Source organism: Opisthorchis viverrini, assembly GCF_000715545.1.
Source record: "Opisthorchis viverrini unplaced genomic scaffold opera_v5_449, whole genome shotgun sequence".
Lineage (NCBI taxonomy): Eukaryota > Metazoa > Platyhelminthes > Trematoda > Opisthorchiida > Opisthorchiidae > Opisthorchis > Opisthorchis viverrini.
Window position 1 is genome coordinate 77,484 of NW_008752109.1, and position 27,590 is coordinate 105,073.

At 43.5% G+C, this 27,590-nt stretch overlaps 2 protein-coding genes across 2 annotated transcripts in view; both read right to left on the reverse strand.

Annotated features, from left to right (window-relative positions):
- T265_11128 (hypothetical protein) overlaps positions 1 to 21,094 on the reverse strand; it is a gene marked incomplete at both ends in the record, with an annotated part of 30,379 nt that extends 9,285 nt beyond the window's left edge. The window contains 4 exons of the mRNA XM_009177702.1: positions 6,150 to 6,186; positions 14,714 to 14,857; positions 15,903 to 16,057; positions 21,013 to 21,094. Of these exons, the coding sequence (XP_009175966.1) occupies positions 6,150 to 6,186; positions 14,714 to 14,857; positions 15,903 to 16,057; positions 21,013 to 21,094 (418 nt within the window). The remainder of the gene's footprint in view (positions 1 to 6,149; positions 6,187 to 14,713; positions 14,858 to 15,902; positions 16,058 to 21,012) is intronic.
- Positions 21,095 to 21,278: 184 nt separating this feature from the next.
- Positions 21,279 to 24,393, reverse strand: T265_11129 (hypothetical protein; the record flags this gene model as incomplete). The annotated part of the gene is made up of 7 exons (XM_009177703.1): positions 21,279 to 21,691; positions 21,733 to 21,817; positions 22,172 to 22,407; positions 22,499 to 22,658; positions 23,828 to 23,959; positions 24,125 to 24,250; positions 24,289 to 24,393. The coding sequence occupies 7 exons, from the start codon at positions 24,391 to 24,393 to the stop codon at positions 21,279 to 21,281; spliced, it is 1,257 nt and encodes a 418-aa protein (XP_009175967.1).
- Between the last annotated feature and the right edge of the window lie 3,197 nt (positions 24,394 to 27,590).

Below are 27,590 nucleotides of genomic sequence, written 5' to 3' on the forward strand. Positions count from 1 at the left end.
CGCTGCTGAGACGACGTTACATGAAGGTGTAAACAATGCACCCTCAGCCATGTCGAAACCCTGCTTGGAATTGCATCTCACATGCTGAAGATAGGTGTTGCATTATAAGGAAAGCCATTAGTCGCTGGGAACGCTTGGGACATCCGGTTTGGTTACCTTTTTGTGAACATGGGTACAAACAGTGATCAATCCCAACTATTTGGAACACACTTTTGTTCACAAGTAAGTGCGGATAACTTAGTCTAAGAGGAACATAATGATCCTCTTCTGTCTTAGACCAACGCTGGGGGGGGGCCAGGGGCCCTATGCCACCATAAGGCACAAAAACATTATCAGTAGTCCTTAGAATTTAAAAAAATCCGAGGCAGATCAACTCAAGTCGCCTATTTTTTTTTACTTATTAGCAAGGTCAGATTCCTGAAAGCAACTTCCGAACGCCCGGAATCTACTGCTCCATCAAAAACTCAACTGGAAAGCCGGCAAGCATCCAGGCCAGTCAATCATTCAATCAATTCAGCAAAACCTGATGAGTGTTCTTGCGGCCACAGAAGCACGACCGAATGTGATCAGCGTTCAGGCTTTTCACAGAGGCACGATCGATGTTGATGGGTGTTCACTAACACCTATCAGACAGCCTGGATCAATGTCAGAAAGTCCCCTTTAAATAGCGTGGGGCCGTTGTAACTTTCGCTCTCTCACTCACTCGCTTGTTCGGAATACAGCTGTTGTGTTCCCTTCTGTGAGTCTTTTCTCTCCGACACTAGGCACTGGAGCGGGTCGGCAGCAGATACCACAGATTGACGAATCAATAGATATAACGTTACTGTAAAGTGTTTGGTCTAAGGCCACCATAGCCAGGTAGCCAGGTAATGTTTAGGGACAAATCAGTCACGAGCGTTAGTGACACTTAGAAGAATACGCACAATCGTCATTGATCAATCTGAAGTAACGGCACGCTACATTCACTGAAGGCCGGTTGCGACTCCTTTGGGAACGGCGATCGTGTCGCCGAGTCTCGAAAATCTTGAGATATAAATGTGATGTCTTTTCAACCGGATGTGGACTAAACTTGCTTCCCGTCATATAACTGATTTGGTGCCAATGGACTCAGGGGTTGGCCAATCGACTTCGGTTTCGATCAAGATTTTGGCTGTAGCTTAAGGGTTGAAGCATGTTTGTGCACACTGGTTGAGACTGACTACAATCATTCTCATTTCTCGCTCACTCCAATGACGTAAATAGACATGCAACTCTGTCCAAAGACATACTCACGCACACAGGACAGAAGATCAACCAAGCCCTACAAGTCTCCACGGACAACTACGGAACACATGTAGCAGCTACGCTGCAGAGAAGACCCGTCCCACATTCGGAACTTCATCCAGGAACTCTCAAATGTTGTCCTCAAACGATAAGTCACTTTTTGGCTTATTCTGTTCTTGCATTGTATTTATTTTTATCAAGTGCACATAACTTTTGTAATCGTCATCATTCTGGTAAAAAGGACATTTCTATAGAGGAGAATGTCGGTACCTCAGGTAGCGTAGATGGTCGTTGGCTTGTTCGCTGAGCTGGGCAACTGGTTGCAACCAAATTGCCCAGCTCAGCGAACAAGCCAGCGACCAAAAAGGACATTTGTTAGTGATTGTCACCTCCTGACAATCAACCTAATTACGTTACAAGTAAATCACTAAAACTCCTTTCTTAGCGAACACTATAAAACAAGTTATGAAATGATGTTTAGGGAGAAAACCTGGCACCTAAAATAGCAGTCTAAGGATTTGAGGAAGATTTTGTAGATATCCTCGCGCCATGTCAACTCTTACTTGAGGTAGTCAACAGTCTCTGATGGTGCGTTAACTAACATCAAGCTAGTTACCCTGCGTGGTTGCAAAAAATCCCCCCCCCCATAAACCAAGCCAGCGACCAAAAAGGACATTTGTTAGTGATTGTCACCTCCTGACAATCAACCTAATTACGTTACAAGTAAATCACTAAAACTCCTTTCTTAGCGAACACTATAAAACAAGTTATGAAATGATGTTTAGGGAGAAAACCTGGCACCTAAAATAGCAGTCTAAGGATTTGAGGAAGATTTTGTAGATATCCTCGCGCCATGTCAACTCTTACTTGAGGTAGTCAACAGTCTCTGATGGTGCGTTAACTAACATCAAGCTAGTTACCCTGCCTCAATATGAGTACAATCTAAACGCATTAAGATTACTTTAACTACAATGTACCGTCGCGTCTCTAGTTATGAGGCTTTTGTGTTGTGTATAGATAAACTACCGCCCGCTAGTGTTAGCTCTTTCCTGACGATGCTTTTGTTCACAAATTTTATTGACATGGACTGTCCGTTAAATATCGACGAGTTTGTGAAGAAGGCGAATAGAAACTGAGAAATCGGCTTCCTGAGGCACCCCACACTCGCTGGAAATTTTGCATAACTTTCTACCAGCACTGCTTTTTGTCGGTAAATAAGTTGCATTAGATGGATAGAAAGCATCATTTTGTTTCGCCGCTTAGAGCTCTATGTACCAGAATTAGCTGTTTAAGTTTGTGAATCAGACCCAGAAACGCTCAGTCTTGCTCAAAGTTTTCATGACCGTATACTAGGAAAAGGCTCCAGTAGCGGTAGTGTACCTTCGTGCTTTGCATGCGAATTGGTTTTCATATTTAACTGCACTTTCATAAATACCGGTATACATTAGATGGGTGGACTTTGGTTAGGAGTTATCCAGATGATTTCCCATCCGTCAACCATATTTGGCACTTCTAAGACGAGATGAGACAAGTGTCACAGAGGATTCGTTTTCTTAGGGTGCACTGATTCTGTCCAAATAGTTTGGCTCTGTGGAGGCGTGTTTCAATCCTAACGAGTTTTAGGAAATTCTCGCGTTTTCGAAGTATTCAAGATTTGTGGCTGTCTTTTTCTGACCTGGAAGAATTTAATCGCTACCAATAGAAATTAAGGCATTCAGCCTGGATATCGAGGTATGGATGGTGCATCTTAGTGCACCTCTTCGTAATTGTAGGCTATAATTGAGGGTTTTTTCTGCGCCCTGTTCAGGTTGCTTAAAAGAAGTTGAGGCAAGAGTCTGGACATGTACCAAGTTTTCTACAGACAGCATAAGTTCAAGCGGAGATTAGGGCAACAGAACTAGGTATAGAAATGTATCCTTAGGAATACAGTGAATTTCGTGATCTGAAACACATGCCATAGTTAGTCGGCCTACTGAGTTGTCAGAATAGCTTTCTGACCTCGACATCTCTAAGTAAAGAAGATTGGCTGGCCAAACGCAGGCGACAGGGACTGGACGTAAGTGAGGGTAAGCCGCGCCTGCGGACTTAAAATCAGTTACGCTGGGAGAAACGTAGTCTAAACTAACTTGACTCTTGATTTGAAAGTCCCCCCACGTTTGTTATCCCAAGCACTCTTAAAACATACATGAAAGTGGTTCAGGTCACCGCAAAACAAGTCTCGATTTTAGGGTCAAATTCAGAGAACTATTCAGGAAACTTTATCCGCTGTTCGAGGAAACAGTGAATTTGACGCAGACATCTGCTAGGTAGACACTCATATAATAGCCAGATAGCCCATACCTGAGTAGCCGAAAGTGAAGTTATACTTCTACCCTGTATGGTAGTGGCGATTTCATTTTTTCAGAACGCTGCAAGGAGTTTCCTGGACGGTTACATTCCACTCTACTCAGGCCACTGGGTGGTCAAACAGTTAACCAGAATTATTGAAATATTTTCAGATAAACGTTTCTGCGCGACAACTTGTACGCAGATCGCATAGATTGTCAACTTGGACAAATGCACTCATTCGCTAATCGATGTGGTTTTCGTGGGGGCTCAACGGAATCTCTCGTTTATGATATTCGTCAACTGAATGTACTGCTCAAAGGTCGCCTGATGTTTCGGTTAGTACGATATTCGAAATATCGCAGTACGTTTTGCGCATCAATTCAGTTGAAGAATACCATAAACGAGAGATTAAGTCCAGTCTTTCGTGAAAACCAAATTGATTTGCGAATGAGTGTATTTGTCGAAAATAATCCAATTTGGGTTCAAGTAGAACATGAATTTGACGGAAACTCGAGGACTGAGCCTAAATGATCAGCCCCAAAAAAGGCGAAACCGATCGTGGGCTGTCGAAGAGTTCTCAGCAACCTTATGAGTGGTTTCCTTCACGAAGATTATCTGCTTGTTTTGGAAACGGTATGATGCATAAAAAGTGTTTTCTGACGCATAGGTGGAGCGCGAATTGCAGTCCAGAGCAGATTTTACACCTTTTAGCACGCATTTCGAAATTTTACAGAAACCCTCTTCCATGTAACCATACTCCAATTGACCAGGATTTCGCACTCCGCAAACCGGACATCAAATCCTGCACTTTTGTTGACTTGTTCCACAAAATCATATGTCTAATCAAACAACCTTTGGCTTAAAAATTAAACGAGAGGAAGAAGGCCCTAGGAGTCGAGTTGACCAATAAGAAAATTGACTCATAAATTCGAGAGAAAATGGGAACACTTGAAAGGTGTTCTAAAAGGAGCGAACTTCTACTTTGGGACACGCACCATCTCCATGAAGTAGAGGGCTTTCTAGTTGGATATAATTAGTCTAGCGCACACTCTGCACCCACACAAGTTTCCAGGACAGTACAGTATCATCCAGCTGAATCAAGTCAACGTAGTCTCAAGTCTAAAATGTGTATGAGAGTCCAACAGGGACTCAGATATGCTGCTGCTCAACACCTTGCAGCGGACTGTGAACCACTAGTCTAGGTACCTTAACAGCTGGTCGTGCAGACGGTGGTTTGATCGTTTCCATTTGTTTTTGCTAGAGCTCCGTCCCAACGTATTTATATCCCAGTTGAAAAATTGCAGAAAACGCTAGTAATGTGAAAACGGATAGTTGAGAGCAGCATTTCTCAATCAGCAGTAAACAATTCCAGGCAGATCTGCACTCCTGACCGGCGGTGTCCGGTTCGATCTCGGCAGGCTTGCTCCAAGCAAAGCGTGATAGAAAGAGGAGCTGCGCAGCAGGTAAGAGCTTAAGAAAGCATATATTCAGTTCCTTTGTCAAATGTAGCCCACTGTGTTTGGTAATACAACAGAAAATCACCGGTGAAGTATCCAACAGTCAATACTGCTGGGAGCCACAACCACCTGTCGGAAGTTTGCTTCCTCTATGTTTATGTGCTCGGAAGGACCAGTCTGATTTTAGGGGTGGGATGACTGAAAAACAACGTCCCCAAAAAACAATGTCCCCATGAAGGTAAAATCGTGTATTTGAAAATTAGTTTGTAAATCACTTCTGCAATTATGATGGAGTAGATCTTTCCCACTTTAAAACCCTCCTGTTTTGTACAACCTGTATTTACAAACGGCGTATCAGGCGTCCGATGAACCAATTGAGTTTGATATATGGTATCACTGTGTCATGAGGGGGGATTCAGACGGAACTCTGACCGCCACACCGTCCTCTTAACGCACCGCGCGAGATCAAATATAGGTTTTCCCCATGTGAAAATATTTATCGGTCTTACGGTGCCCGATCTTTTACAAATTTAATCGAACGTTCTTAATGCGGAGAATATCATAAACGAGGGATTCAACTGGGATTCAGATGAGCCTTCCGTGAAAACCAAACTGATGTGCTAATGAATGCATCAGTCGGGTTATAATGCAACCTTCCTGCAATAGAATAACAGATGTCTGCGAAAAACATGGAAGATTATTCATACCTTAGGTCACGTTGTTTTGATCTGTCTGCGAAAACTATTCCCGAGATACACTCAGTGTCCGAGCGAAATAACGGTCGCATTGCGGGGGGTGATAATAGCGAACCAGGCTTTTGTTTCCAGTTCATCAATTCCAGGTTTTTCGGCACTAGGGCGACAGTTTCCACATCACTAGAACTCTTACAAACATTTGCGGATGAGTGTCGTAACACCACCGACCCCGTTTTATGACCACAGAAACTGACTGTTTGCTCCAGCTTACTGCCAATAATGCCAAAGTCCACTGAGCTCGTTTGTATGGGTGGATAATCATTAGCGTACGGCTGAGGGGACGTTGCGTCGGAAGGTTGCTTGTGATCATTCTTGTTGCCTAGGCCGTTTTTTGCAGTTCGCTAACCCGCTGACGAACCAGTCGGAACGCGACACTTGTTACTCTATGAAGAAAAAATCAAAAATGTGATCCAGACATTAGTGAAGAAGATACTGAATGAGAGACGATTATGATGGTAATTATATAGCTTACGTATGCATACATATATATCTAGTGCCTCGTCCCTGGTGCTACCAACCCTGGCAAACACGGAACTCCATGGAAGAGTTCATTACTCCCACGCATACCTTAACTGTCTACGAATATCTCGAAAAAAGCTAGCCAATAGCTTTATCTTTGAAGGTTTTTTATTGGCCCTTGTTTTTCTACTGCAGCCTTGAGGAGCATGTCACCGAATCGTACCGGATTTTAGTAACATTTGATCGCTTCGCGAAAGCCCCAGTTCAAAGTTGGTCGCAGATTAGATTGCGAAAATATGGTTTCCTTCGTCGCTTCACAGCAGTCTTGTCTTATTTTTAATTGTCGATGCCTGTGGGGTTGAAGTGCTCCGTGGGCGTCAGCTCACAGATACTGAGTACGCAGACAGTACTTATTCTTGAATTTGATGCCATTTTAACGCAGACTGTATTACATAATCTAAATAATTCTTCCACACGGTGGAAAAGTGCAAAGTGATAGTGTAAAACTGGGTGGACTCGAACCTCAACCTCGTGCTTGCGGATGAGCCGACTGGGATAGTAGACAAGTTTATCTACCTGGGCAGCTGCATCAGTCCCGGTGGTCTTGCAAAAGATGATATTTCTATCCGGATTGGGATCTGCGTCACATGTGGTGTAGGCGTGACATCAGCTTATCCGTCAAGGATCGAGCTTACAATACTGCGGTGCGATCCACATTATGTGTCAGAAATCTGGCCGCTGCGCGCCGAGGAAGTCAAAAGGCTGATTGTTTAACCATCGATATCTTCGGAGTACTGCCCGAGTCTGATGGGAACATCGGATCAGCAATGCTGAAATACGTCGAACGGTATTCGAAAGTAATAACTCGCCCACGATAGATAAACTGATCACACTGCATCGGTTGAGCTGGCTTGGTCAGTCGACCAGCTTCCTCGAGGGGTTCTTTTTTTCAGAACCACGCGAAGGGTGGAAACGGGCCAGGGGAAATCAAACATTAACTTGGCAGCGAAGTATGAAAGCCAGTACTAGCAAACTCAGCTGCGCTGGTCATTGCTGTCTCCCTGGATGGGGATCCGGAGTCTGGACACATAAGTAGTTGGAGACACTGTTAGAAATGGCCCAGTTGCGCCTTGAATGGCGCTCGTGCATCAAAGATATTTCCTTCCCACTTAAAAAGTCACAGATGACCCCGTATTTACGCATCACTCATGTCAGATCCCGTCTCCAATGTACTATATACCCTAATCCTCCCTCAATCACCGGTCAAAGAATCTGTGGCAGTTATAACCACTACGACTGGTGCGCCACTCCTACAACTGATAGTGCTAGTGATGATGATGACGATGATGACGATGATGATGACGATGATGGTGATGATGATGATTATGATGATGATGATGATGATGATGATGATGATGATGATGATGATGAACTGGTGCACGCTTGACGAGCTTGAATTAACGCCCCTGAGCAGATGAACGTGTCCACGTCGGAACGGCGTAATTAGTTGTCCCAGTGTCTTGAACACTGGTTGTACCGACCGAGTGGCCCGTCTTTCAGGACCTCCTAGTCAGGAGACTTGAAACTTAACGGACACTTTTGCAGTGTGAATGAACTATGGATTCCACAACCACCCACATCTGTGAAAAAGACCACCTGCTAGGGTCAGATTACAAACCTTACAGGTGGTTATTAAAAATGTCAAAATACCTGTAGGTTAGCAGCCTTACGTAAAACGTTCTGACGATTAAACAACGAAGACCATGAAATCCAATGAAGACCATCATAAACGCGGGATTCGGCTGCGTCTCTTGTCAAAACTAAATTCATGTGCAAAACGAGTGTTTGTCGAGTCCAGCTAACCTCGTTCATAAAATTTACCCACTTTATTGTAAATGCTTACATCTACCAAGCGCTAGTTTTTGTTACCATCTTTAATCTCGATCAAACTCTTCAAAAATAAATACTGCGGTGAAGCATGCTTGTGCGAAATTTCGTTCATTTGGCACAGGTACGTTTGTTGCGTCATCGGGCAGGTAAATTTACAAGCTGCCATTGTCCTAAAGAGAAAATTTACCCTTTATATGGGGCCACAAAGTGGTAAACAGAGCGGAAACTGCTGGTTACGATCTATCCTTATTGATACGAATGGTCGTGATGAAGCACTGCACATGACTCGTGTTAACGAAATGTGAGAACCTGGCTGTGAGAAATGTCCAAAGAAATGGGAAAATGGACAGTCGGACTTCGGGATTAATGAAGGAGTGCGGCATTTCGGTGGAAAGCTATCTGCAGTATTTCCTGGGACCTAGGAAGTATAAATTGATTTGAATGTGTTGGTCAAACATTGATGACGATTTCGCTAACAAACTGAGGGGATAAAAATTCGCAACGGTCACATGAACTTCAATAGAGTTAGACTGACTCATTAAAGACTTATCTGAAGAACGCTGGGAAAATACCAGGCAACAGAATATCTAAGGTGAGAACAGTGCTATAAAAGCTCTCAACACCACCGGCCAATGGCAATACTTATGTGAGAAATCGACTTTCATTCGAATGATGGAGAACACTCTCATTGGACTTTGATTATCCAGCTGGCTAAGCTTAGCTGTTTTAGTCAATAGTGGAGTTTGCAAAAGTCGGTGACTTCGCACAAAGATCGACCGATTCTAGGTACCACTCAGACAATCAGACAGTAGGCCATTCATGAGCGAGCATATATGAATATTCAATGGGGCATACACTAAGCAATGAATTACCATTCGTTAACAAAATAAATCTTTCCCAGAGTTAAGCAAGTCCTTTCGGACGATTTCTTGGAACTTAGCAGGTGTCAGAGGGATAGAAACCTGCAGTCCTGTTCAAGCCGAGTCCGCCTAGCGTCTTCACAATGGTGTCACCTGCGTCGCACAGTAGATCAAGTCAGCGGAAGCAAGCTGGGGATTGGGGGCTATGGAGACACAACTCTTAGGATTTTTTTAATCTGGTCAGCTTTCGCTTGGAAACGAAAGAAAGACAGGTGGCGTGGTCTGACATGCAACTGGTGAACTTGTCCGTCTCACCCCCAGTTCGCTGAATTTTCGGCCGGAGGAAGATCCCCAAGGCCCACCGCTAGTGCTTGCTATCTTCAAACTCTTGTCTGGAACAAGCAAACGATAAATGTGAAAGGTTGTTGTTTTATACATAACCGTTTGTTTTGAGTCCATCCACAATACATGTCTGCTTTGCAAACATTAGAGAAATCGTGCAATTTTCGCAGCCTCTGTACAGCAGTTTTATTCGAGACTGAAATGTACGATGATATCACGAATTTTATGGTGAGGTGTCGACAGATGAACGTCACCCAGTGCACCGAAATCTTTCGCAGTGAAACATCTGCAGAGTACCGCATGCAGTATGTAACAGCAGCAGGGGATACATTTAAGTGCTGTGGTGCGAACAACTCAAAGCGGCTACAAATTCTGCAAAATAAAACATATGCTCCCCCCATAAAAAATGCTCAGCATGAAGGAAGTGTACAAGAAGTGGCAGAAAATGAACCATTTTGCAAGTCACCGTCGTTCAGATCCTGATATATTTTTCACGGACCGATAATGGCCAGTGAGCACTCGTCGGTATTCGCGATCATCTTAATAGGAGGACCTTGGAGTACATTGGAACTTCCATATCGATTCCGCAGCTACTATAAACATCAAGTAGGACATTAGGTTGACAGAACCTCGCGGACTGAGCCTACCTGCTAAGCTCCAAGAAGGACTGTCGAAAAGTTTTCAACGTCCTTATTATTGGTGTTCCTCCAGGAAATCAGTCCAAAGAAGTGATGTCGGGGATAGATCTGGCGAACGTTTGACAAACATGTGGATGACGGATAGAGAGAAACCACGCTGAAGGGCAAACTACACCTAGCTGTGTCGTGTCCGCTTGACTTCTCTGTAGTTGAAGCAGGTTAAATTCTAATCCTCGGGCTCATACTCTTCCGGAAGCTGAACTTCATTAACCTTGATCACGCGAAATCTGCAAGTCAGTTGTCATGCGAGTTCTATTCAATTGTCTGACTCACCCACTGTTTCTGAAAGTGCCGCTTCGATTCAGAACTAGGATGCTTTCATGGGGAGTTGGTTATTCGTCACCTTCAGTAAGACAAGCACCCGTAGTTAAAAAAAATAAGAGAGCATATGGGCAGGCAGACTGGATCACTTAATCCATGATGATTTTGAAACAGTCAGCTGCAGTCTAATTATACACCGGCCCTAATGCTTTAAAAGTTGCGTTACGAAAAGAAAGATACTGCGTTTCTAAGCTATGTGCCTAACTCAAGTGGAGCAGGTTATCTATGAAAGTTAATTTGCCAACGGAATTTCGGCTGCTTAGGTTGAGCACAAGATCTAGCTGCTCAACAACAGTTGGCACCTAGTTTGGTCCGTCTCGATGGCTTCGCATACCAGTGAGATTCAGAACTTTGCAAGACTTTCAGGAACAATATGCATGCCCACTGGCGTTCTCATCCACGGTCGGACAACCGAAGAGCATGATCAGAACAGGATATACGTCTAACACGTGAGGAAGTTGACCACCGAGTTAACTCTCAAATTTTGTAAACATGTGCCCACTGTAGACGGTTTTAAAAGGGATTCAGAGAAAATCGGGGCTGTCTTATTTACGCTGATCCTTAATGACCCAAAATCAGTAGCAGTATGAACGGAACGGAGAATCAGTTTAGTCTATTTCGGTCTCGTTCTACCGACCCAGGGGAACCGCTTGTAAAATTAACACATAACATGCAGTGGTTTCGGGTTGGACAACGAAACTTGCAATTTTTAAGAGGTTAAGAAAGCAGTGACCGAGGCACTAGTGCTGACGTAGTAAGATCCATGACTACCAATTATTGTGCAGCGTGATTGCAGCCAGCTAAGCATGGGCACAAAACATTTGAGCAAAGACATCCATCAAGCTATAGAATCCGAAGTCTGATACATGCAGAACTTACCCAAACTCAGAGTATACACTCACGCATATATTCGCTTAAAGGTCAAACCACGAGTTCGAGGTCGTTTGCATGACTGATTGTCATTCTATATCCGATGGCAAGAACAGAAAAGACCAAACGAGATTCTCTTGGGAAGGAACTTATACAAATGATTGCGTCAAGCTGGCCCACTGACAGACAATAATCGCTCCGATACCTGCGAATCTTGTTCAAGGTTCACAACCAAATAGCTAATATCTACTCTTCTTAACTGATTACCAAACTTTTCTAGCTTTAACTTGCTGTCGACAACGCAGATGTATGAGGATCAGGACGTTAGAAGCCCAGAAGTTGTTTTACATAATACACATTCCCACAGCTCCGGCAAGATTTCAGTTGACTGGCTTGTCGGTCTCGTTACTCCGGTTCGGACGTCAGAGTCAGATGTCCTTAAAAATGAGTTTACCATTCAAAAAAACCGCCCGATGTAGTGGATGCGGGTGGGGAGGGAACTTGACGTGAGCTCTGCCGAACGGTGAAAAGCTGACGAAAGTACTAATTGCAGGAGGGGGTGGGTGGGATGGTAAATAGGCTAAGACGAACATCTTGAAGTACTGGTGGACCAACGGGGCAGATAACACGAGATGACTCGTGCAGATGGGAAACAGGCCGCATCATTTGAAATTTAGTTGACTGATTTGACTTGTGTATCCCTTCCATGCAGGCGGAGCGTGAGTTCTCGTCACGTAGGATGATGGGTGGTGATAAGTCCGTCCTAAGTTTTCGTGCTCGACCAACCGATTCAGTCAAAGCGGATACCATATTCTCAGGCCCGGGTGACCGAAAATTGCGCGTTACATTCAGGTTTGTCATATGCAGGGGCGGGATGGTTCAGTGGTTAGAACGCGAATTTACTGGCCGGAAGCCTGTGGTTCGAACCCGACCTCTGCCTCTCGACTTCCCCTGTCTAGGCTTGGGCCACCTGTCAGTATCATAGCCCTCGTGCTTCCTTCTGGTGGGATGGCAGCTAGGCATCGAAAAGGTGTCACAGCTGAACGATTGTCTTATCTTTTGTCATAAGTTGCGTCCAGTGAGTCAGGAAAAATTAGCGACTTGTGGGATCTGCGATACGATTATTTGTATGGATGCTACCGTAATATTACTGCTTACTACTTACTTACTTACTACGTAAGTTCTCAGCCATATGACTGAACTAGTTACCACAAGATGAAAACTAAATTTTGTGCTAGGGAAAGAGGTTGTCAATCTGACACCGACTATGAAAAACAGGTCATCTACAGCATCCAGGCATGGAGAAGAATAAGCACTGCCTAGAATGAGCCTAACGTTTCTCGTAATCACGTCAGGGCAAGAAAAGCAGTGTTCAGATGAGAGTGATGTTAAAATAACTGGCGTAGACGAAATGAAACTTCCTAACGGTCACAGTCACGAAAGTAAATTTGCTATTAAGTGAGATTTACTCCATTCTTCTCAAAGCTCGACTTTTGACCAGGCTTACTAATTGCTTTACCTGTAGAAAAATGGTTTTTATTCCACGTCAGAGTTTTTTTTTAAATGAGTTTTCAGAGTGAACCGGCAGAAAGACACTACTACTGTAATGCGCGACAGATGTCAAACTGCGCTCCACCGTTAATTGCAATCTTTTGTTTACTTTCAGAAGCGGCGGAGGTAACCAGGTTAGAACATGAAGACATTCCTGAATACCATCCAGAGGAGATAGATAGCCCTTCCCAACGACTTTTGTATGTTTATATGTTGGTACCCCCGCATTCTATGGTTGTCACCCATCGACCCCACGTGTTCTGTTGCTCGGAGAATAAAGTGATAAACCTATGTTCTTGCGCTTCTCTGTGGACAGTTGGTGAGAGCTACCCACTTACCTATATATCCAACTAACACATCGCATTCTTCCTTTTTAGCCCCACCTGGCTGCTATCATCAGAACACCCACACAGTGAGTTTAGATAATTTCATACACGCAGATATATTACACCACCCAAAGTAGGCGTCGCCATCGCTTGAATGTGAGTCGTTAATCTACAGTCGCACTTTCAGGAAAGTGTGTAGAGGAATAGATTCATCTATTTGGCCTATCGTTCCAAGCACGCTTCACCTAAGCTACAAAGGGGAGCGCCGCTTATTAAATTATCAGCAATGGATCGAGTGCAGAGTCTTCTGTTTTCTTCGTAGAGCGAAAAATGTGCTAAAGACGAACACTTGTGCATAAACGTTTGCGGATGTGCACTTTTGACATAAATATACGTGCATTCCCATTGGGTACTATCAAGAACCCTGAGTAAGAAATAGCCCTATGTAAGAAAGCGCAATCGACCCAAAACATTGGCAGAATGTAGAATACAATGTTTTGGAGGGTCTAATTTGGACAGGCAACGCAGCCCCAAGTGCTCAATCGGATTTGAGTACAATCAGGATACTCACTTGCATGCTTTTTCTTTTTGGCTGCAAAACCTTTGCACTCTGATCTGTCGATCTCGTGCTCCCAGAGACACACAGAGAGGATATCGTGTTTTTTTTTAGGTCTATTGATCTCTCACCTATCTGTTCGCTTCACATGATCCAAGTCACATTTCCTTTCACTGCGAACCACCGGCAGATAATCTTACAAGTGTTGCCACCTGTCGCCGTTACTGCGAGCGGACCTACTGCACAATGGCTTCTGTGGCATGCCGATTTAATTTTTTCAACACAAGAGAGCGCGTGAGAGTGTGGACTCCCGTGAATGAAAGGTTGAGTTACTCATGCAAACCGTTTTTGCGCGAATCTTAAACGCTTACAATGTGCTGCCATACAACACAAATTTTTGGTGTTCCAGCACATTGAGGTGATTGGGGTTGCGCATACGTGTCATGTTATGGTGAGCAACGGTCACTTTCCATCCTGATGGCGCCTCGGGTTCTTTCGACAAGGAACGACTGGCCTAAGGTAGGTGGGTTAATCAAATGTTGTACAAATTTACTTTTGAGAGAGATGTGGCAAAATTTAATTAGCGGATTGGTGGTTACCCATGTTCAACCCAAATGCATGGATCTCCTTTGATATGTGATACGCACAACGCATGCGACAATCCATTGGATAGCTGATTTGGTTTCGAAATCCCCGTGGGGAATTTGGTAGCTTAATTCAGTGAGAGTTGTCAGCATTGAGGAACTTCATAATTTCTAACAAACTTCCTTATGTTGTTCGGAGTTACTTTGTCTTTCTTGGGAGGGGATTGCATGAACCATATTAGGCGGACGAACGGTTTCTATGGGGAAACACAAAAAATCACGTATACCTCTTTGAAACTTGAGATTACTTGGTTGAATTACCTCTGTACAGGAAAATAATTGCGCGTGCTAACAGGAGCCTGGTTTGTTGGTTTAGAGTCGCTACTAAGACATCTATCAGTAAAAGATCGACGGCTGTTTCTATGAACTTGACTTATTGAAGGTATTTCTCACCCCATTTAATTCGCTTGCCGAAGTGCTGTCATTATTCGTCTCCGATATCGTTCCGTAAGGATCCTTGATATATGCGTGATAGTGTCCCCCACCGGTGCTCCCGCCGACATGCAGTACCACGGAAAATAGATCGTACTTGGCTGTCTAAATCCAGAAAAATGAAAAATAAAAATCCAATTAATTAAGCTGTAGTCTGAGGTTTTAGTAGAAACTAAAGACTGGCTGCTGAGTATTATCCACAGCACCAGTCCTAAATTCCCGCCTAACATTGCATCAGTTGCTGGATTTGGTTAAAACACCATCATTCAATTTTTTCTGCTTTGAATGAGGTACCGGAAAACCGAATTCACTAACTTGCAAATCCGCGGGTTGATAACAAGATAGTAAGAGTAACTTCGATTGCCGTTTTCTGATGCAAAAATGTCTCCATTTCTCGAATTTTTGTGATCCACCAGTGCACTCTGCCAATCTGTACGCTTTTCATCATTTGGTGTTAAGGGGTCTGCGCGCACCGTTGTAGTAGCTTGTTGCTGGTATAGTCTTCCTAGCTTCGAAGAGAGCTGCCGATCATGACGACTTAGGGCAGAGGATTTCAAAATCAGTATGTCCTCTTTCACCTTTCTCCAATCACCATCTATTAATACCAATACTACCCCTGTGCCGGTGTGGTTCTAGAAACTCCTCCGCCAACCCAACTCGATACTGCTTAGTTACAGGGACGTTTTCAGGTGATGAATTTGATGGTTTTGCATCAGCCGTTATGTTCTGCAGAAAAAGCGAATAGATGCGTGTGCCACTCAGCAGATCTGTCTGCCATAAAGAGTTCTCTCGGCCCCGAAGCTGTCTGTTGCCCGGGTCGGTGGAATGCTCTTGAAATAGAGGAGTCGAGTGGGATGACTCCAGGCCCCTCGGCTCAGTTCAGTAACGGAGGTAACAGCGTTGGTGCGCATTTGGGTTCAATTGGTAGAGGTCTGAAGGATCTATGAATTCGGCTGCCAGGTTCGGTAATTTTGCTGGTTTGATTTTTACGCACTATGTCACAGTGTGTATTGAACTGTCCATGGCGACAAAGACCACTATTTAACTTCTCACCTTATTACTTTACGGTTTTCTAGCGATGCATCAAACTCAATATATCGCGAAACAACGTAAAAACAGTCGTCTAAGCAAGTAAAAATATTTGACATACCTCGCAGTTCTCATGCCAGTGCTTGAGTTCCAAATTAGGCACTATTAATAGACTTACGGCATTGCTTTCAGAAGCTAGATATTTCCGCATATATTCTAAACTGAAAAGTAGATCGCCTAAATAATCGAAGGTGGCTGAGCTCAATTTGTAGCTTTCTATACAAATAAGAAAACGCACGATATATAGCGTGATCATCATCGCCACAAAGCTGACAACATGAAAAATGGTTGGCCAAGCCATTGGGATCTATAGCACTTGTACAGGTCACAGATGGTGGCACAAAAGCCCCACATACTGGTGGCCGGCTTTCTATTTTCGGCTCATGGCGATTGACATAGTCCAAATGGCTTCAGCTGCAGTACTCAAAACGTTATTAAGAATACATGTTTTTCCCGTTTTCCTTTACCGTCATTCAACTTACAGCATTACTGATTTTCGCCCATATCACCCTCACTGGGTTTTCTGGCACTTAGAGGGGTTGCACATAACATTAATTATGCACAAGTATTCAACAATCACATTATGATATCAGTTGTTGAAGTGCAAAGCACACTGACTAGTAGGCATAGTATGGCATATTAAACATTTTCGACGACAGCTGATCGAGGAGACAATGATGCATATTGATTTGACAGAGTAAGGAGCAGATGGACCGCGATGAAGTTGCAATGAAATTCATCTGGCAAAAGGAATCGGAAGTTTCTGAAGGCTAGCTATAAATTCTTAAGATGCCGACTCTCCGGTAAAGACTAGGGTAGAAACTTTGAGTGTTCCCGGTACGAAGAACTATCTGATCAATCATATTGGCGTGAATTTCGATCCCAAGGAACTTGCAGGCACTTTTTCATTTTGACGTGCAGAAGTGAATGACCGAAAAAGATCTCTTTTGAACGGGTCCGGAGGGGTTTTTAAAGATTCTGATAGATTAGACACCAGTGGTCTCGTCTGAATCGCGTTCCCTCTTGAAAGTAACTGCCACTGTTGCACCTCTATAGAGGGACTATCCTGGGTAAGAGACAATCACGAGAACCGTGAATTTGGATATAGTTGAAGAAAAAACTGGGGTTTACACCTTATCCGAAGAGAGCGTAAGGCCACACGTCACCATTCTGAAGCCGCCATGATGTCCTGACCACCGAAAAACCCAGAAATATTTTTGGAAATTAAAAGCTTCGGCTTCTAAGATTCTACGATGACTAAGCCTTGATGATACTACAGGTGGTATGACACAAATAAATTCAACATAGAACAGAATAGTTTTTCATATCTATGAAGTGGTCTGTTCTGGTCGGAAAACCATATTTCGATGACAATGTTCTCCTGAGGAGACACAAGGTCAGCTAAATAGTTTATATATTATCCAGTATATTTTCTCTTGGAAAACTGTTCAACTGAATGGATTGAAAGCAATAGTTCCAACCATCAGCGGCTATCGATTTTAACTGCCGACACAGTTTTTCTCCATGTACACACAAAATTCCAGTTGAGGTCTTTTAAAGCAGGAGCATCCCAGCCCAGTGAGTTTTAACGCCACCTGAGGGTGCAAGCCTGGCTACAGATTACAATCATATGGACTGCAAGTGATTAGGCCTGGCACATTGTTAATCAGCTTTTCGTTGAGAAAGTCACTTGGCAAACACGTATATTTGTTACACAACATTCACAACCTGAAATCGGCACTGCTAGCCATGAAGGACAACCAAGCGGTGAAGCTGAATCTACAAACGCTTAAAAGTCGTAGCTGTGAGTAAATAAAACCTTAGCCATTCGCCTTGCGACTGGAGAAAGTCTGTTGAGGACTAATCGAACAGATGTGGCATAACTCATGAAACTGACCAACAAAGCATTGAAGTGCTGGAGGTTGGTCTTATTTCATCCTCGTTGATTCAGTTACCGGATTTGGACGATCAATTACAAAGTTACTCTCAAAACCTACATTACTGAAGGTCAGCGGCAATTTTATCAGACCTGAAACAGACAGTTCTTTTTAACCGTACGAAGGTACTCAAATTATTAATATGCAAGTGCGCTAGTCCTCTACTTTATGTGGACTACGTTTGGTGAGCGCAGTGCTACTAGTTTGAGGGGTGCCCTATACGATGGTGTTAATGAAGTGAGTGAGCTCTCATTTCCTGTATCCAGAAATAAGCCTTTCTACCCAAAACTATTTTCTAGCCATTGGTAATACAACAGCATTATGATTATTCCACTTCGAAGTGATATTTTGGTGAAGGTCGAAAAGCATATAATTGATGCATCTTGAGACAATCTTAAGCTCAATTTTGGGGTATATTTTGAGCTGGCCTCTGTGAACAGATATCATTCATTCATTCATTCATTCATTCAGTCAGTCAGTCAGTCAGTCATTCATTATGAATAGTAACACTGGTCTTGATCAAAAGGAGGTGTTTGTTTTACTATGGTAGTTTTAGCCACTCGTTTTAGTACCTGATTGTGTTACTTCGGAAAATCCAACCACTCCTATGAACACCCTTTTATTTTCAGCAAAAACGTAGCCACTCTTCTCCCACGTGAGACTACTTGGTCCGTTCCACGTGCTTGGTCCGGAAGTGCTTTTGAAATAGATGAACTGGCACTTTAGCGTGACTCGAATTCCGGTAACTTGCCATCTTTGAAGAACTGTCCGTTTCAGCTTATTAAAAGCGCTTTCAAGTACAGTTCCGTAAAGAAAAGCATGTTTTGGTGTTACATAGGGATAAAATTTACTGCCGCTTTGTCGAGCATCACAAGATTTGCTTGCTTTTGTGTATAAACTTGATACCAGTTTTCCAGAAGAGCAGTGTTTGTTGCTCTGTTGGAGTGGTTGGGAGAAATTTCCTCCGGGCGAAGACCCAAAAATTCTTAAAATATATTGAAAACTTTTAAACCTGTTATTCACCAATGAATCAAATTAAGAGGTGGTACAAGATGGACGTACCCTATGTGTCTTGTCCATAAAATACCCACTCATATCCAGGATAAAAGGGAAACTGCATCGCTTCCCAACCTTCACTGATTGCATTAATTTTGAATCGAAGTAGAAACGCGAAAGCGACAACGTTAGAATTGGTGGTAATTCTTCGAAGCGCGTCATCTGAAACAGAATTGACAGACTACGTGGGTATGCCTGATCACCGTGTGACTGGATAAAGTCATATTTCACGACACAATATATGGCAACTTTTACGAGCTAAAATATTCACGTTGACTAACTAGAAGCATTGGTTGGAATGTGTTAGATGCTACTCAGCTAGCCGGTAATCTGATGGGATCCCCGTGATCAGCTAATTAATAGTTGCCAGTTGAATAGACAAGTATCTTCAAAATTGTCTAAATATTGGTCGCTCAGGTGGGTTGGTTGCCCTTCAATCAGGTGTTAATTGATCCCTTTGCCGAGCTCAGCAAACGACTTGTGAAAGTTTCGTTGCCACGTATGATAACACCGTCAGTTAATGGTTGGATAGGTCGCCCAATAAAGATGGCTGAACGAATCAACTGTCTCCTGATCAACAGTCAAATATCCCTGCAGTAAAGTAAGTGTTGCAAATGATGGGGAGCTCGCGTGCTGTCCCTGGTTGCAGGTTTCCATGATGAGCTTGGCACCTGGACTGTAAACGCTTCGTCACCAACACAACAGACGTTGACATCCAAACACTAACTGATGACATCTATGAAGAGAAATGTTTACAGTCCATTTTCAAGACGCTATATACCAGTCAAATGCTGAAAACTTTTGGACAAACCACCACACCTTTCTTGTTTTTGGGCTCATACGTTCCCAACATTATGCTTAACTTCAATTAAAATTGTATGCAACCTGTAAAACGATAGAGTTAGTTGGGTTCAGCTGAGTTTCTCTGTAAAGCCAAAAAGGTATGCAAGTTCACCTCGTGTTTCCAATCGACAAGCAAAGCTCAGTAAACAAGCTTCGTTCTCCCAACCGTTATCCGGGTTCGTGACGATCGCTTTAGCCGATATGTCTCTTCTGTTTAACTTACACACTGATGGTACCAAACCTAATAGGTGTTAGCCTATTAAAACTTATACGGGACTGGACGGAATCCGAAAAGCGGTGCAAATTACTCAACTAAAGTAACTTTGGAAAAGTCGCTTTCTGTATTAGCATTTCTAGTTGTTGACATTATGTTAACCAAACGGCTGGAGTGAGGTGGTTATATTCATCGAGAAGTATTCGATAATGCTTTTAAAGTTCCAGGTTGATGTCTAGTCACTTGTGGCATGTTTACGCTCGTTCAGGAGAAAAACACTAACAAACAGTGATGTGCAGTGCACAGTAGCGTCAGACATCGGATAGTGGAGTGGAACGGGGCCGAAAGGCAAAATGGTTTTTCGTAGTCTGTACTAGTATGACGGGAGTATAATGCTTTATGAATTCCGGACAGTCATGCAGGTTCTGTCTTCAGGAATATCAAGATCTACTGTTGAGTTCGAAAAGCTGAAAACCACAGTTCCATAGGAAGTGAATTTCACTCGCTCACACTCATTTTCAAACTAATTTGGTGCTAATGAGAGACCCAGTATAATTCAAACTCAGCCTCGCAATTGTTGCATTCTTCAACCGAATGTATTTTATAAAATCTACCCTGTGCTTCACTTATATGATATTCAGGGTATCTAAACGAGGGATTCGGCTGGGATTCATTTGAGGTCTGCTTCATCACCAAAATCAGTTTACAAAGAAGTGTATTTCGTCGAGAGAGAGACACAATTAAGGTGAAATTGGACACACCATGGGACTGATCTGCTGGCGTCAACACCGTAGGACTCCGAGACGAGTGAGGTCAGCTCAAGCACGGAAGAAAGTGGTGAAAGTCCGATAATGCAATTCACCATTGAGCGGAGGCTTCAGTCTCGTATTAAGGGACGGACCCACCAAGCTGTCAGCATGTCGTGAAAATATGCAATGCGCCAACGAACTCACCACATACCTCACTCTCACGCTCATGTGTACCGCCGAAATGGGCAACTGGGAGCGCGATGTGAAGTCTTGCGAATCACAAGGAAAAAGAGAAATTCGGACCCGCGCACTGTGTGTTGGACATGATGCGACTAACCATGAGAGCATCTGCGAACGCTCCATTCTACGCACCTCCACAAAATCCGATCAGCTGGCACAGTTTTTCGGCCATCCAATCCGCACATTGTGTTTCCTCGCGGCTATGAACGCGCATGCATCCGCGCACGTACAAATGCACGGGGATTCATCGGTGCTATCTCCTCGGGCACGTAGCGCGCGACAGACAGACTCAATCACCCTGACCTCGGACACGACTGCGTATCGGTGCAACTGAAACAGGCGGCATGCCAACTAGTCATAAGGCTGTAATGAAGATAGGCCGCCTGAGCTGAACCAAGTTATATGCTGATAAGTGCGATGAGTACGGACGAACAGCCAGGCTGGCTCGCCAATCGAATGATGGACAGCTTCCGATGGGCTGCACGCGCAGCCAAGACGTGAAGGCGGACAGCCAGTTGTTTCCATGGCACCAAAAGGAAAGACGATAAGCTTCCGCTCGGACCGCAAGCGATCTTGTCTACTGCAATTTCAGTGTCAATCGTCAGTTCTGCTGCATCATCATCGTCATCATCAAAGACAGTAACATCAGTGTTGGCACTGGTGTTTGACTGCCGTATATATATATATATATTCTCCAGCCAAGCACAGGCGGGGTCACGCGGACCCCATCCTCGAAGGCGTACAACACCAACAACACCCAAACTCTTCGTTATCTCTTTCACGCCTTTCTGCCAAGTCATGCGCCGTCCACCTCGCGATTTGCGCCATTCAGAGGAGGAGAAATACACTCACCTCGGTAGACGGTGTTTTGGCATGCGTAGCACATGACCGAGCCATCGTAATCGATGATTCTGGATGATTTTCCACATTGAAGTACCTGCAGCACAAACACATACCCGTTCTATAATCACCTCGTTACTAACACGCTGACGCCATCTAAACCAGCCACGCTTCTGAGGTATCGGTGGTCGGAAACCGGAAGACGCCTCACATTATCTGTCCGTAGAGGCCATGTCTCACACCCATACAACAACACAGTCCTTGCTGTAGCCTGGTACACACGACCCATAGGATCCAGTGGGATGCTTTTTTGACGCCACAAGTGACGCAAGTTAGCAAACGTGATTCGGATTTTTGCACTGACTTCAGCAGACACAATTCCTTCGAGCTGATACAACTGCCGAGATATGTAATCAATCTCCAGTGATTCTCCTTAAATTGTAAAGGATACATTCGCAGATGACACGTTCTGAAGCATGACTTTACACTTTGAAGGTACAAGGCGCATGCCAAAAGATGGTATGATGGTGGTCAGTTTATTCAAAAGGGTCTGTGCTTCGCTTTGGTCTTCAAAGATGAGGGCCATGTCATCTGCGTATCCCAAATCGACAAGGCTCTCATCAGCAACAATTGGAACACTGGAGTTTTGGAGACCGTCTAGTGTTCGCTTCATGATTTCATCAATGACTAGGTTGAACAAGAATGGAGAGAGTGGACACCTTTGTCTGACACAACTTTTTGTAGGGAAGCTTTTGGAGAGCTCGCCATACACTCTCACCCGCCCCAAAGTGTGTGAATATAGGAATCGGATTAGGTTTACAAACTTCTGGAGCGAGTATAGTTGACAGCAATGGTCGATTGACAGAATCAAATGCATCCTTGAAGTCAAGGAACATCAGGATTGTGGGTCGTCTGTACATGTGGCGTTGCTTTAGCACCTGACGGAGTGTGAAGATGTGATCAACGCAGCCTCTACGCGGTCGAAATCCCGCTTGATTCTCACGCGTCAAGGCTTAGCGTGACACCGTGAGACAACGAAGAATCAGTGACGCCAAAAGTCTTGTCACAACAGGCGTCAAACTAACACCTCTGTGATTACTACATTCACTGCGAATAGCCTTTTTGAAAACGGGCACTACTATTGATTCCCCCCAGTTGTCTGGGATGGTCTTCTTCTCCCAGGTCTACTGCAGCAAATTTTAATAATAAAATTAGGGTTTCATGGAAAGCATGACAAATATTATGAACCTTTTGCTAGAATATTTTAGGCCACATCGGAATACCTCAAATGCGGCCGCCAACTCTGAAGAATAACTGCCAATCATCGCTAAAATTTGTCAATTCGGTCAAAATTTGACTAAAAATCGGCGATTTACTCGTTCTTCCTACTGGGAAATGAAAGGATGCTTATGTCGTAATGTATTAGGTAGTCTGAATTGCGGGGAATCTAGTGGCAGTAAGGCCTTCATCACATGCGAGCTACCATACTCTTCCAATGGAATTGAATGTTGATGTTACACGTCTATTAGTTGCAGCGTCCTACGGTACATGGCCCAAGTTCAAGCCTCTAGAAAGTCGAGCCATAAGGTAGATGAATGCATGTTCCTCCCTTTGCTACTTTTCATAAAGGATGCTGCAGAGAAAAGCAACTTTATCTCAGTTATCTAGTTTACTGTTGTATTTATTTCCACTGTCATGGTCAATTGTAATATTATTTCGATCACTACGATTATCAACAATTTTAGCGGAATTGCTTTTGAAAACCTCACATGGGTAGAATTACAATAAAAAATACCAGCCTCTTTCGAGTCTTTGTCCTTGAACATTTCTGGAAGCCATTTTGTGAATGCTTACACTGCGCACGCTTTGCTCAGTTTCTGGTCACCGAGCATATTTGTGACACTAGAAGCTGAATAAGACTGATTCCACAAGATGTTTTGTTTACGATCAACCCAGTGCGACATCAACCGAAAATCGACCCCCCGGAAAATTGTCCGATATATTCCGAACTTCGTGGTATGGGGATTTGTGAACGACTATTGCAAGAGTGTTTTGTTGAACCAACCCACTACTTGCATTATGATTATTGATAAGCCCTTAGACATACCTTGATGGCATCAACTTTACATCGGCATCCATCACAAAAGTATTGGTTTTCGCCTGTAAGCCGCTCCATTTGTGTGTGGGCGGCTAAAGAGTCCTCGACGGAATCGTGATCCATCACCGAGAGATTGATATCCTGAAACTCATCCTTTCAAATGAATTGTTATGGATGTATATGTCATTTATCTTTGTGGAGACCCACCTACATTTTGCTCGCTAGTTCTGCCACACCGTAAGCAACGAATCTGTAAAGAGTTACGTTATTTTATTGTTGCTTGCGGTAGCTGGCTCAAAAACTCACTCTGGTGCACTGAACACCACGGAACAAATCGCTTATCAGATTGGTCTCATCCGTTCCCTTAAGAGCAATTTCAATTTGCTCAAATAACAGACGGTTCAGTTCCTGAATGTCTTGATGCACACACACCTGTGCCGTTAGCAATTCTAAGCTAGGAACCAACTTACCTCTTCTTCCGTCCAGCCGAAGCTATCAGTCAAGGGTTTCGAGGAAATCGCGCCTCCCCCATTTGTGATAAGTGATGCGAACAGATTTAGCATCTCTTGGATCATCTACATAGTTAAATTTGGGAGACCACATGGTTCGTACTGACCTTTTTCAGTTTCTCTCTTTTCGTTGAATGTGTGAGTCTGAATAAACGGTCTAAAGGAAGAAAGAGACCGCCATAATTATATTTTCACGCAATTCTATAAGAAATGGAGTCAGATCAGTCAGAATACGCTAAGCGTAGTTAAATAAACGTCTACATAATAATCGGAAGACGAACACTACACAATGAGTCTGTTTGATTTCAAGTGGTCCAGTTTGCATACCTTGGTAGTTATTCCGCTGATTTATAATCGAGCCATTCAGTAAGCGGATGGGTGAATTGGTGTTCCACATAACTCATAAGGAGCACTCTGTACAGAGTCATGTGGCTAATTAATTCTAACCGTCACATGACTCCGTATTCTAGTGATCACTTTGGCCATAATCATTTGGTCACTCTCGGTCTGGTCTGTTAACACAAGCACAACTATGCGGTCATTTCAGACTGCAGCATGCATTTTCAAAACCATTAGATGGGTTGAAAATGCTCCCATCGTATCTCAGAATGCTCAACCCTCAGCTTTGGTGTAACTGAAAATGTTATTTACTTTCATAAACTTCCTGGTTCTTAAATCATGGTTATCTCTTCCATGTTGTAAGTAAAAAAGACTTATTTGGGTTAAAGATGGTTAATTACTTGGCGAAAACACATTCCATCCTACAGTTATTTCGGCCGGTTCTTAGACACACCCAAAACCGTTGTTCGAAGCAGGGAAAATTTCATTCAAAACTGTGGCATTTGATGGTAGTTACTGCTAACCCTAATGTTTTTCAAAGGTCAAATGTCCGTTAAAAATGTTTTTACGTACTCGAAGTTGACTTTGGACGCAAAGCAAGGATTTTTAAACGACCGCCGTGGCTCAAAGTGATCCGTTTGTGTTTACGGAGATTCTACGGAAAGACTCATTTCTCTGATAATTTTCTTCTTTATTGCGCTTAAAATGCTTCAAAAAAGCACATAAAGACTAATTGTGTTTTTCCTTCAGGGGTGAATTCGAAGAGGGTCAACCAATCGTGGCTTATATGTGAAGGGTTTTTTCGTTGCAGTAGGCATCCCGTCAGAGAACGAGAAATTCGTTGATAGCAAGTTTGGGGCTTTTTGGTGACAAACGGTGTACCTGTTTTCTGGCCAGGTTTTAACTTTACCGGTGTACTGATTCCCTAATTATGATATCTTGACACTGGGCACAACTACAATCTTTTCGACATGATCCCTGTCAACCGACACCTGACTTGCTAAGAAATGAAGAAGTGCAGCGTTCTGATAACATAAGGTATACCGTCATTGGGGGTGTGATATGTTGCAGATGAATTTCGGGAGATTCACTCACTCACTCACTCACTCACTCATTCACTCACTCACTCACTCACTCACTCATTCACTCACTCACTCACTCACTCACTCATTCACTCACTCACTCACTCACTCACTCATTCACTCACTCACTCACTCACTCACTCATTCACTCACTCACTCACTCACTCACTCATTCACTCACTCACTCACTCACTCACTCATTCACTCACTCACTCACTCACTCACTCATTCACTCACTCACTCACTCACTCACTCATTCACTCACTCACTCACTCACTCACTCATTCACTCACTCACTCACTCACTCACTCATTCACTCACTCACTCACTCACTCACTCATTCACTCACTCACTCACTCACTCACTCATTCACTCACTCACTCACTCACTCACTCATTCACTCACTCACTCACTCACTCACTCATTCACTCACTCACTCACTCACTCACTCATTCACTCACTCACTCACTCACTCACTCATTCACTCACTCACTCACTCACTCACTCATTCACTCACTCACTCACTCACTCACTCATTCACTCACTCACTCACTCACTCACTCATTCACTCACTCACTCACTCACTCACTCATTCACTCACTCACTCACTCACTCACTCATTCACTCACTCACTCACTCACTCACTCATTCACTCACTCACTCACTCACTCACTCATTCACTCACTCACTCACTCACTCACTCATTCACTCACTCACTCACTCACTCACTCATTCACTCACTCACTCACTCACTCACTCATTCACTCACTCACTCACTCACTCACTCATTCACTCACTCACTCACTCACTCACTCATTCACTCACTCACTCACTCACTCACTCACTCACTCACTCACTCACTCACTCACTCACTCACTCACTCACTCACTCACTCACTCACTCACTCACTCACTCACTCTGTTGCCGATCCCTCTGTTTTCTACGTTCCCATCAAGGGTTCGTAGTTTGGCTTAGTTTTCCAAGGAATTCGTGCGCCTGCACTACTAAGCAATCGAAGCCTCATTAATTCCACCTATGTTCAGCTGCATATTCATCCACTTTCTAAAGGCTCCACCGCTTGAACTTCCTACCACTGAAATGACACTTAAACTATTGTGAAACTGACCAGCTAGTCCAATGAGGTGTTTCGGTTTGTGACGCCAAACTTTTGACTCCATTGACACTTAACTAGACACTGTTGGAAGCTTATAACTGAACGTGAACTCGGTTTGCTGATAATCCGCGGGCATAAAGGATCACCGTTTTCATGCTTTCAACACAAAAAAGAGTACATCTGCATCCACTGTCACCGCCAATACGTCAATAATTAGTAATAGTCTAGCATGGATCCGATTACTCTTGGTTACAATAATAGCTGTTCACCATCTAATAAACCACTCTAGTAGAGAGGATAAATTAATAGAGGAACTTTCTGATAAAATAAATTTAGGGAGATTGTTTACTTACAAGTAAACTCCGGAGTGTGAAGAAGAGTTTGCAATAAAGTATTCAGGTAACATGTCCCTCCTTGATTTTGTAACCCTGTAAGTTTGTATCTAGGCTTTGCTGGCCAAGCAAATTCAGTCACTCCAATCTTTGATCCACTCTTTTTATCGAATGCTTGATCATCATGATTGGGTGTGGGCAGCATAAGTAAATTCTGGCATTTTACGGTAACCTCCAGACACACAGCACGCCAAAAGGTAACATAATTTGAAGTTAAGGAAGCCAAACTAAAATCAATAAACGCCTTCGATTATTATGAAATTTCCACAGTAATAATCATGACAGAAGACGGGAAAGTGGGTAAGTTTGGATTGCTCGCGGATACACTGTAACTAT